At 43.6% G+C, this 12,718-nt stretch overlaps 1 protein-coding gene across 1 annotated transcript in view; it reads right to left on the bottom strand.

The window, feature by feature from the left end:
* SLC15A2 (solute carrier family 15 member 2) overlaps window positions 1–9,788 on the bottom strand; it is a 66,312-nt gene extending 56,524 nt beyond the window's left edge. The window contains exons 1-2 of the mRNA XM_057368560.1: window positions 9,666–9,788; window positions 7,843–8,041 (exon numbers count right to left, since the gene is read on the bottom strand). Of these exons, the coding sequence (XP_057224543.1) occupies window positions 7,843–7,900 (58 nt within the window). The 5' untranslated portion in view covers window positions 7,901–8,041; window positions 9,666–9,788. The remainder of the gene's footprint in view (window positions 1–7,842; window positions 8,042–9,665) is intronic.
* Window positions 9,789–12,718: the final 2,930 nt, after the last annotated feature.

Genomic DNA, 12,718 nt, shown 5'->3' with positions numbered 1-12,718 from the left:
AGACTGTAGAAAAATTGTGCCTGGTGGTTGCCACATAGAAATACATCCTGGGAATGAATCACATAGGACAATCAAGGAAGGAAGAAATTATAACTGAAACTTTAGAGTCTCCTCTCTGCAGTCTCACACTGCAGTGAGAGGGATCTAGCTACAAGCTTGAGCAGTGACTGTGAGGCCAAGGACACCACCTCTTCACTTGTTTGGAGGCAGAACCACTGCCAGGTGCTCTCTGTTGTTTTCTGCAGCCCAGTGCTACCCACAGCCAGGGAGRCAAGCAGGAACCAGCTCACCCAGCCTGTCCCCATGTCAATGAAGAAGCAGGGATTCAGTGCAGAAAATTGACACCGAGGCACAAACAGCTTCAAGTCCCTCATAGCACCAGTGTGGAAGATGGATCATTACTAATAAAAACAGAATGTTTTGCTTTCAAAATGATCTCAGGGAGTTAGCGTCTGCTGGAGCAAAAAGCCTATTTCAGGAGAATTTAGCYGGGGAATAATTTAATGGAGCTCAGATAAAAAGCAGTCACCTGGAACTCAGATTTAGAAGAAATTGCTTTTTTTYCCCTGAATTACTGGTTTGGAGGTTAAATAAGGAATATTCATCTGATTTCACTTTTCTCACACATTTTCCCTGATGGGTGCACTAATGAACTCTGAACTGTATGGATAAATGCTTTCAGTCCATTCCCACACCTCCCAAGGAGAAAATTCTTTATTAAAAACTAATGATTCTCTTTTTGAAAATTAGCATCTGCAAGTTTGGGGGCAACTTCAACCCTGGTATAAAAAGGAGCAATTCCTTTTGCACTGATTAGGACTTCCTCCTTCTCMCAAAAATCCCAAGGGTCTCTTAACTTGACTGTCTTGATTAAAGATGCGTTTAGCTTTAACTGAGTAATTTCTGTGGTTTGTTACTGTTGGTTATGGCAGAGATWTCCCCTGTTGTATCTTGGCCAGGCAGGGTTGCTTCCTTTGCAACTGAGTTCAACCCTCCTCAGGGTGAACTGCTCAAACAATTGTAGGTGCCATAAATCATCAAAATACAWATGAATATGTGTACATCCAGACAGTTTAGTGTGCCAGCATCAGAGGATGCAGCATCCTGCCCAGCAGCAAGTCACGCACCATGATGAAACTGTAAAATAGCTACAAGGCCCAGTATGAGGGGAGACTTAGCTGAGGATAAAGCTCAATAATGTACATTTTCTTGAAGCCCTTTAGAGGGATTTGGAATCAACTGGCAGTGGATGAGAAGTTAATGTCTTTGCTTGCAGTTAGGACTGTAAAATCTGGGAATGCTTGTTTGCTGCCTCATGATCAAATGATCTCTAGGTGCTTAGTCAGGCTTCTTACAGTGATTTCCTGACTCAAACCAAAGAATTACCAGCATTTAAAGCTGAGCTAGAAGATAGGAGAAACTAGTTCTGGGGTTAATTTTATATCCAGTGGTGACCTGTTTGATAAATGGTGTCACACAAGATATAAATTCCCTGACTTTGCTCCTCAAATGCTCTTTCTAATTGAATCAAGCAGATTTACATTATACCAAATGATTTTTTTTAAGCAGGAAGAAGAGATTCACTTAAACCAGTGAAAAATGTGGGCTTGCAGGGGAAAGGAATTGAGAAAGTGATCTTTATATGAAGAAATCAGAGAAAGAATGAAATTTCACCATTATTCAAATATGTCATTTGAAATATTTTAGTTGTAGTAGAAAAAAATAATCTGCAAACACATCATAAAACCTTACAATTGAAATAAAACATGTCAAAAACATTTTGACTGGCTCAAGCCATATCTTTCATGTTTTCAYTCTTTTCAAAAAACAAACAGTTTTTTCTGCCTCAGGATAAGAAGATTCTCTAAAATCTCAGACATTCTGGTGAGGTGGAAATGTGCATCTTTTTAAATTTCCAGATCTTCTAGAGGCAGAGACAACTGCATTGCCAGTGCACCCTCCTTCCGCTTCTGCACGTCGCTAACGGAGCGCTGGCCCACACAAATCACATGCAGTGAGGCAGGTTATTGCCAGTGAGCAACAACACAGGTTTACACTGCCTCAGCTGCCTCTTCAGTGAACATGGCTCATTTTCCAGTCAGCCAAGGTCAAGCTCTGGAGTTGTGTTTGTTGTTAGGGATGGGAAGGGAAGGGCAAAAAGGGTGGCTACTTGCCATCAGTATGGGCCAGATCTGTCCCACYTGTACTCCACATCCAGCCCTCCCTTGCTGAAGCAGACTCTCAGATGTATCAGTTATGTGCTGGCTGCCAGAGCCACTGAATCTGAAGCCACAGGTATCCAAAAAACTGCCTATGTGACATATACTGTGACTCTGCTGGACACTATGGATTCAGGTGGTTTTAAACGGGGAAGGAGCCCAACTCATTCTWGCTTAAAGCCCAAAGGCAACCATGCCAGGGCAGAGCCATTGCTTACTAAATTCTGCTCTGTAGCCGTGATTTGGGAGTACTTGGTCWCTTGCCTTACAACAGACCCCAGAGGGGCAGCCATTTGCCAGATGCTGGTCAGCCCCATTCATGCAGAACAGATGACTCTGGCCATGCCAATAGAAGCTGTGGCAGATGCACTGAATGGCTGCCTGAGGCAGTTGATTTTCATGTACAAGCCAGTGAAGGGCAGCAGGTCTACCCAAGTGGCAGGATGGGCAAACACAGCTTAGMTGGCACAGCAAGCAGCTCCTCCATCTGAGGCTGGATGGATGGCCTGGAAAGAGGCAAGTCTACATCACTTAACACCTTGCTGTAGGATAGCAAGGCAAGGCTCTTTCTTAGGCAAGAGTCATTGAAGGCACCGGGCTCCCTGCTTGCTTACAGGTTGAGGCAAAACCTTTGGGACCACAAGCTTGGGCTGCACAGATGTATCTRGCAGTAAAAGCTGCGTGTGTGGCACCTTCTGCTCTCCTGTATTTTTGGTCCCTGCCCCACCCTGGCAGGAAGCAAGGTCAAAAGTAATTTGATACATTATGAACTAAGGTGAGCCAAAAATGGGAAGGCAACAGAAAGCCAAAACCAAGACAAAGGATGGGCTCACACAGAACACCAGAGCCAAGCACCTGCCCCAAAGGATTTGATCTGAAAGGTCACTCCCAGCAYTGAGCTGTTCATGAAATAAATATTCTTTGGCTTCAGGGCACACAACAGAAGYTCAATGGACCTTTGCTCCCAGCATGCAGCTGGAGAGTGCTCATCCTCCAARTCACTCCAGAACCACAGTGATGGGCTATCAGCTGTCAGATGGAKTTGGCTCTCTGTTCTTCAGTGTGTGAAAGGCCATTGATCCACAGATTCTCCTTCCCTGGTCTTTTTCCTTTCCATCAACTGTGGAAGTCTCCATGTTCATTTAGCCCTGCTTCTYCCCACTGGTAACAAAGTACAATTGCACCATCTTTCAGCAGCAATCCAGCAGCCCACCAAAAATGAGCTACTCATTCCATTTGAGTTCCCAAGAAAAAAGCAAGCACATATCAAAGTCATGCYCATCTGCCATTGACTGCAGAAAATAAGAGGCAAGAGTGCATGGAGACAGAGCAGCACAGGACAAAGCAAACCAGGCTCCTACACCCATCCATCCTATCATTGCTAGGAGAACCATCTGACTAAGCAACTAAAGAAGGTGCAGCAAAGGTGCAGCACCTGCTCAGAGAAATGAGTATTCCTGCAAATTTGATCAGGCCTGAGAAGCCAGATCATGGCTGARTCCATCCATATAGGTTGACAAGGAGGCTGTTTCTACCATAGAATCTGAACTTACACTGTTAAGAACTGATTTATGAGGAAACTTCCATTCTGGCAAACATACAAGGCTTAACATTTAAAATGTCTGAGACACCATCACATAGCCATCTCTTGACACACTCTCACAGCCCTTCAGGCAAGGAGCAGTCAACTTGAGTTGACTTATTGTCATCTTGCCAGTCATAAAAAAAAAGAAAGAACCAGAGATAAAAAGGCCAACAATAATGTAATGCACATCACTGCCTTCAGTTAATGTTTCACTGAATTTGGCACCACATTTCTCTCCTTTTGCCTGAAAATCAGAATGATAGCACTTTGCAATCAAATTTTGTGAGTTTTTAAAAAACAGCAGTCAGATGGGARGGTGGCTTGAAAGGTTTCAGAAAGGAAAACACTGGGCAGTGACTCCTATCTGAGATGGGCCATCCTCAGGACTGCAGCRTTTTCTGCTGTGCAGCCATTCACACAGAACAGCTGTCCCTACTCAGGCATGAGCAACACATTGCACAGAGCATCCAAACTGAGTTAAGAATGGTCTTGTTTTGGAWGAGGACAGCACGGGACTATCCAGACATTAAAGGAGCAGAAAGAATCACAATTAATATGTTTGTTTAGATATTCCACTGAACAGATTCTCCTTGGAGCCAAAAGGAATTACAGTCCTGCCAAGGAAAGTGGTGATTCCCAGATCAATCACAAGCATAAATCCATCCAGATTTTCCACAGACAGGCATGATGGGCATCCTGTRGCTGACCCAGACTTCTTTGGCTGGACTTACAAAACAGGAAAAACAAAAGCTCCACCTTGGAAGCAATGCAAGTGTGAGCAGCCACCATGTTGCATGTCTGAGCCAGTGCAGCTTGGAAATAGTGATGTGGAGCAACAAGCATTTCCTTGACATGAACACTTATGAAATTTTAGCCCAGAAATAGCTCACTGATTTCCTTCAACTTTTTTAAGCAACACTGTCAAGACAATGGAAAAAYAAAACTGGCTGCCCTACATTTTTGTTACTGCTTGAGAGCACCCAGCCCARAGCAATGTTTGTCACTGTGTCACACACAAAGCTACAAAGTCATTTCCCTGGTCTTCCTCCCTTCTATACCTGGTCACAAGGCAAAMCAGGGCTGAGGGAGCCTGGGTCTGACACAGGAGCAAGTCCTCACAYTCACAAGATGATTCCTCTTTCAGACACCATTCACCCACTGGCTGTGCCTCATACTGCAGAAATGTTTCCTCCCAAATTCCCTAACACATCCATACAGAAAACACCCCCCACACATTCTGAACACTTCCCAGTCAATTCTTTTCTTTTTCAGCTGCCTGCCAGCCCCAGCAGAGGAGGGCTGCCCATTTGCAGAAATCAGCACTCTAATCCACTGACCTTTTCAACATTGTACAGGATTGTCTATTTCTTATCASTATAACCTATTTTAAGTAATCTTCTAGATGTTCAGTTCATTCTTCTGCTTGCCTAAGGAAATATAAAAATTTACACCTATTGTAAAAGTATGAATAAAAGCTGATTGAGGAAAGTAGAGACAATAATGTGCCTATAATACTAACTAGCTCACTTACACTGCTTTTCTTTTTAAAGGAAGATCTGTCTGATTACCAACAGGGTGTTGATTTAGACTGCTGCTAAAATCACCACTGTAAAAGTAAACCCACTTTTATTGCATTAGTACAGAGAACAGTTATGTGGCGTTTAAACTTTTATGTCTGTTGCTGGGGGTGATCAATCTCTTAATTATCAAGTTGAAAAGGATTCTGTGGCAAGAGATGATATATTTAGTGCACCTGGAATATTTTTTGCAGAGGCTAAAATTTACAAAATAAAAATCAACAAACCCTTTTTAGAATAGAAATCCACAAAGCTGGTAACAGAATCAAGTACAGAATTCATGGGATTCTTAGATCAGGCTGTTTGACACAAGTGAGGCCAATGCTCTAGAATGTAAAAGATTTGCATTAACTTTCCAGTTTTGAACAGACTTACCATGTGACTGCAGTTATCTTTTGGGCTTGGTGAATGTTTTTTGCAATGATATGGTGCAATTTTTCTAAATATAACAGTGAGAGTATGAACTACATGCCCTACTAAGAGTCAGTCACCTTCAGTAATCTCTATATGCATTTTGGTTACTCTTTACACYGTTCTCTGGTGACCTGATACTCAAGATGTAGAACACAAGTTTTCTTTGGCAGCAATGTTTCACGCTCCTCACATTCATGCATATCTAATCTCAATTCTGTAATGGGTAATCACAAACAGCAAAGAAGGAGGTTTGTGCACATTCTACATGGGCTTTGCTGTGTATGCTATCCTAAGAAATAAACCAGKAAGAAAATATTTTGTATGAGCAAGCAGAGACTTGCTTGGATCTCCTACTGTCCAGGTACTAGGATTTTCTGCTAAGTGGAGAATATTAAAATTGGAAATGCATTGGAAAAGACATTCCTCCTTTGGTTTCAGTGCACTCAGTATTGATTCAGTGTTGTTCACTGTTCCAGCTGTTCAACAGGAACTGTAAGAWCTGCTCTGGCCATTGTGAACACTGTGACTTTGGGACCGTTTCTTGTTCATTCAGGTAAAATCAGAGTGGCTGGACTCTAGGCTTTTCATCCCCACATAGCTCACAATCAGCTCAGCTGCAGCTCCTCTCCTGGCCTATACTCTGGTCAGCAAGGATGGGGCCTTGGCAGCAGGGCTAGAGGGCAACATGAAAAATACCAGTTGGAATCACTTTTGTGGATCATTTACAGAAAACACATTTAAAGATGAAAAGCACATTTAACTGAAGAACATTTCATCAGTCAGAAAGTCACTTGAATGCACTGATGAGGAGCACTTTGGAGAGCACTCAGGATCCAGTTTTTTCAGTAGAGCTTAGTTATGAGATTGGCATAGATTTGCTTTCCAGTTGGGTGATGTTGCTGCGTAGGAGCATTGATTTGAGCGACAGATAACCCTGGTGGTGCAGGCTGAGTGGGAAGGCTGCACACTTGAAATAGGCATTACAGGGACTGCCCTTCAGACTGCCCTTATGGACCATTAGATTTCTTTGAGAGAAACTCATTGGCTAAAACATTTCAAAAAAAGTGAGATCATGCAGATTTAATGACTGATAAGAGAGATTTCTAAGATAACTCCCTCACCAAAGTAAAGAGCTACCAGCAGACAGAGTATATGAAAGAGAGAAAATCCTGTAATTCAGCCTATTTCAGTGCAGGAAGGATGGCACTCAAGAGGAAAATCTGATTGTTAAGGTACCAAAGCAGTACCTTGGTTTCAGTTCTCAGCTTTGTCTTATCTTCCTGTCATGATCTTGGGCAAATGACTTGACTCCCATAACTTCAGTGCTTCAGTCTTGGAATGGGGAAGACTCTGCTCCTTGATTACTTGGTTTTTAAGCAACTTGAGTATCTGTGGGAGGGTTTGTACAGTACCTAACACATGCTCTTTGTGGCTGCTTTGAGGGGAAAAGCTCCATCCTTTATGTACCATTGTAAACACCACTAATTAAGAATCACTGGAAGTTTTTCATTGCATCTATATAGTTCAAGAGAGGTGTTCTCATTCCCAGGCCACAGAAATGAGCAGAACAGACTGAATTCCTCATGCCTTTATCAAAGGACTTCAGCTGGGACATTGACTGTYTGGGGGTTAAAGGTTTCCAGCAACCCTTCGAAGGCACTGGCATTGCCTGTGGAGTGTTCAGCCCAAACAAAAGAGCAAAGACCCTTAAGGTCTTTTGGGACTTAGAGCAAAAGAAATTTTTCTTTGAATTGGGGAAATCTTTAAAGAAGGGACTTCAGACCCATAGTGATAAAGGAAATAAAAAACATCTACACTGACAGCTCCAGTTAGGAGCAAACAGGCACAAAAGACTTTGAAAAACAACCAGCCTTTCATCTTCAATAGCAAGCTCAACAGCTCTGCACCAGCTGCTCTGTAAACAGTATAGCAAAAGAAAGAAAATCATTGGCAGCAAATGCATTAAACATGGCAATATTCTTCAGATGAAATATTTTGTAAATTTCCTCCTTAAAAGTTATACCATTTCTTAAATCAAAAGGATTACCTGCTGTATAGCAGCAGAGACATTCTTCCAGGCAGCTGTGCAGCTTCATTACCCTCATTTCTTGCCAAACTTCCCATAATGCAGATAGGCAGTTTGGCTAAGGTGGGATGTCAAGTGACTTGCGTTCATCTCCTGTCTGTGCTTTACATTTTCTGAGGGACCTTCAGTAAAGCACTTCATTTGTGGGACCTGTTTTCACCTGGAAAAGGAAAGGAATTATTCTTTTGTCTTGAAGCAGTCAGCACTTTATAACAATCACATGCAACCTTTTATTGATTGTGGATCCATAAGAACTTTTTCAGGAAACAGATAGACACTGCTTGGGAAACTAAAGTCTGTTAATAGAGTGACTTTTCCCAGCTCTGGACCACGTAGGAATAGCCCAGGAGCACCAAAAACTATGCATATCACAGGCTGAACTTATTCCAAAGTGTAAGCTCCTAAACGTTAAATAAGGGCAACTTCAACTTAGACTCGGTGTGGTTTAATTTAATTATCTCATGTGAAATATAACCCATTCTAAGCAAGGGGTTAGAAGAAAGCACTGAGAATCACTATACTGAATTTTGGATGCTGAAACAGTTAAATATGCTCATCATCTATGTAGATGTATAGWGAGGGATTGAATCCTCCGACCAGCTTGGTTCTTGGGATCTATTAACACTGAAGTGTTATTTTCTACAATTTCCAAATTACTTTCTATTATGAGAACTATGTTAGAAATAAAGAAGCACCATTAAGAACATCCAGTCATTACTTCCAATGCCTGTGGTAAGGCATGACAATGCCTCTGCCTCTCCACTTTCTCTTCATGCAGAAATTTATTGGAATTCTGGTCACTTAAACTTCTTAAACCTCATTTTGCTAACAGAAGAATAAGAATGCGAGACATTTCCAGAGTGCATCAAGGCTTAACAGTAACATGATATACTTAATACATCTCCACTGTTTAAAAACCACTACAGGTTCTTTAAGTAAGAACCCGACTGCCTTTGCAGGGAAGCAGCTGAAGATTGTTCCTGCAGCCAAGTTCACTCAGCTGATGGTAACTCAGAGTCATAATCAACAGTGAACAAATCCTACTCAGCACCTGACACCCACTGCAGCTGAGCCCCAAAATGCCCCATTGTGTAGGTCACAGCCCTCTCTCAGCCGGCACCTGACACAGCTTAGTGGGGAGTGTTTGGGGCTCACATCTGTCCCTTGGTCTCTGCCAAGGTGCCATCCAAAGATTTCCTCAGCAGGGCACCTTTGCCAGCTCCTCCACTTCTGGCTAACTGGCTGCAGGTACASCAGATGCTTTCCCCTCCATCAAGCATGGATAGGTGATTTCTCAGGAACTGGCTTGAGAAGAGCACAGCTGTCTCAGTGTGCTAAAATAGGCACTTTAATTTGTTCTCCCTGCTTTGACCAGTGAAATAACATACRGGCATCTGCTCTTCTTTAATTTGCTGCCAAGCAGCCTCGGGGTTTCAGGAGACAGCATTTGGTGATTGCACTTGTAAGAATCCTGAACACTTGTCCAGCTGGTATCTGCACACTTACTAACCACTCCAGTATGGGAACAGCAAAACTCTATYCCATATGTTCTCAGGTCTGCACCCMGTGCCTTACAGCAGGTAGCACTGGTGGCTCAACCCTACACACAGCAGTTCAGAGCAATTYTGTTGGCAAAGACCTTTAGCAGCTGAGTTGCTGTTCATACCTGGGAGACAAGGGCAGGCTTTGCTCCCATTCAGTTCAGCACTAAAAGTCTTATCTTCTTCGCTCAGAGTTTACTCATGAAGCAAGTACAGYCTGTGGAAAGCCAGTGTTTTACATACCTTGCTATGGTGGGTTGTTAGGACTCAACTTGAAGTGCTTGCTTTAGCCAGAGACATGACATCTTCAAAGGGGGACCACCAACTGGCTGGTAGAGCGAAGCTTAAAAAGCCCCTGTGCTGTCTGGATCTTGTGGGGGTCTGCCTTCCTGGTTTAAGGGAACAGCATTAAGAGGTATTGTAATRCAGCCAGAGATAGCCACTAGTTTAATGGCAAAGACAAATATCCTTCTGTCTTAGTCCCAAAACCAACCTCCTTTCACTCTCTGGCACCACCAGCCCCTCAGGCAGTGACAGCCATAATGAGACAAACACTCTCACTCACCTCCTCCCTCCCCATGGCATACAATCCTGATATAAAAAGGGGAAACTGAGGCAGAAAGCAAGGTGCCAATTGTCCATGGCTGCTCAGGACATTGCAGACAGTGAGGAGGCTACACGAACTGCTGATCTGTGGGCTGTGTCTATCTGCCTGCAGGAAGCCAAGCTCTGCAGGTGGGAGGATGCTTTTTTGGGGCACTACGACTGAAGAAGACCAAGGTGACCAAACCCTGACCTGCAGCAGGGTTAGGGCCCCTGTCAGTGCCTGGCTTTCCCTGGGACAGTCAGCAGGAACAGGTGTGTTCCCCATTGCTTTGGAAGCCCCTTCTCCCAGGCAGGCAGAAGTGGGGGAGGTCTTTTCCCTGCTCCCSAGCCCAGCGTGCTTCTCGCCACGGCCCAACTGACCCCAATTCAAGCTGCTGACACTTATTTTCAGGGTGTTTCAGGGCTTCGTTATTTGTGAATGCCTTTTTGTGTAGCACCATTGGCACAAGCACAGCCTGTTCCCAGCCTGTTCCAGCAGCTTCCCAATGACTGAGGTGACAGGCTCCAAACAAGGCATGGGCTCCAATCAGGTCCTCAATGGGGTCAGTCAGAGACAGCGAGCATCCTAGTGGATCTTCCTCCCTTTTCCAGCTTTCCCTCCCTGTACACAGCTTTCAGTTTCTGCTCTCCGAGAGCTCAGTGCAGAGAGCTGCTTGGTTAGAAATACACATATACATTTTTAAATCCCCAGCAGCAGGCTGGGTATCGACAAACCACATGACACTGGGAGGAAGGCAGCAGAAATGGTTTCTGGGACTGATTTGTGAGGATCAGATTAAAACAAACTAAACATCTATATCCTGACTAAGTAGTGGGCCTGCCAGGCTCAGGGCAGAGAGCTGGCTGCACACAGCAGGGGGATAAATGCTACAAGGAATGATCCATAATATCTGCAGTTACTGTGAGAATCCTATCTTTAAGAAARGGAGGCTTGTCCAGTGGGGTTTCTGCATAAACTGACAGCCAAGGACCAGTACCTGAAATGCTCATTGCCCTCTCCACATCCCACCAGATGCTGCCAGGTTCAAGCTAAGGGAAGAGGCCAAGGTCTGTCCTCAATCAGGTTCTTAGTAGAGAGAGCAGGTGGTGAATTGGTGAGCTAGAAAAACAAGAATAGCTAAAAAAGAACAGCATTACCAGGATAGATGTGAGTCCACTTTGATCAACAGCCTGCCTCCAACTGTAGCCAAAGATGCTTAGGGAAAAATGCAGCAACATGGCAAGTGGCACTATCCCAAATGYTCCTCCAGCTCTTCCAGCCTCTGAGCTTGTAGCTCAGGTACTTCTGTTCCAGAGGAAATGAATGACAAAGAACCCCAGGTGGGAGATCAGAGCAGAGCAAAGTCTCCTGGGAACTGAAAACCTGCAAAAGCATGCCAGGTGAATGGGGATGCTTGGGAAGAGCACTGATCTCTGTGCACAAGCAACATTCAAAGGAAAAGAGCTGTGACATGTGTGACAAGCATTAGTGGGTATCTCAGTCTCTACAACAYGGTCAATGTGCAACATTTCTCTTAAAGATATTTCACATTTTAAATTATATCAAAGCTATTAGGCAGCATGCTTTTCCAGTCTCATATAATTTGGGGAATTCCCTCTTAGCGAGCATAGCTGGGAACTCTGGCACATGAGGCACTTTGCACAGTATCTGCTTTCTGCAGGGTCTCATGCAGGCCAGTGGCTCCAGCAAGCAGAGTATGCATTTTAACAGGGCTGTTCTGCTTCTGCACACCAACACGTACCYAATCCAGCTCTGCTGCCTTTCTGTCAAATCCTCCCTGTATCTGCAGGCACAGCACTTCTCCCAGACCTCTATTTACAAGTCACACCTTCTACACTGCCAGAAGGGGAATTACTTTTTTCCAACAACAATAAACACCATTTATTGAATACTGAATACAGTTATCAATGTTGGCTAGCCTTGGCTGCTCAGGAATAAAGACAAGAAGCTTTCACACACACAAGTAGGAGGTCCAGTCCTGACTATGCTGTTGAGAGAGTACAAAGCTAAAAAGCATCCTCAGAAACATCCACAATCAGCTAAGCTTGTTACTGCTGTCAAAGGCTAAATTTCCCTATTTATGATGTTCAGCATGAATGTCTTACTTTTCTATAAAGTGCGACATTTGAATTTCTCTACTACAAGTATACAAGAAGCCTCCTGTGTCAGTCAATGGAAAACTATTAAAAAATAATTGCTTCAAAATCCGGCAAAAATAACACAGGGCAAAGCCCAAGAAAATAGTCTATATAATTTCTCCAATAAAAATTAGACTTGATTGCAAAATTACCCCATGTTTTTAATTATCCTCTGACTGTTCAAAAATCTCTGCAGTTGAATTGGTAAGGATCTGGATGGAAATGTGGGTAAACAGGCACTTACAAACCTGCTGTCATGGGATGCAGCTGATGGGACACAGAAGTAACTAAAAGCAGCCCACATCTTAACATTCTAAAGCAGCATAAATCCAAAGAAGAAACTGGTGCCTTCATACCCTCAAATAATTGAGGGAGAAGAGCATTCAAAGAGTACTGGAGAGGCTGCAAAGTTTTCTTTTCCCACTCTAACATCCCCACTGCACAGTCAGAAGTGGGAAAGGGAACACCACAAAAAAGGGGTTAGTGTCACTCTCCATGGGATGACTTTTCAGTGCATTAGAGGTATTTCTGAATAAAAACTAGAGTTTAAG

The sequence above is a fragment of the Malurus melanocephalus genome, unplaced genomic scaffold (assembly GCF_030028575.1).
Source record: "Malurus melanocephalus ecotype Western Australia unplaced genomic scaffold, MMel_1.1 scaffold_94, whole genome shotgun sequence".
NCBI lineage: Eukaryota > Metazoa > Chordata > Aves > Passeriformes > Maluridae > Malurus > Malurus melanocephalus.
The sequence above is the reverse complement of the archived record's forward strand: the minus strand, read 5'-3'. Positions and strand labels throughout refer to the sequence as shown.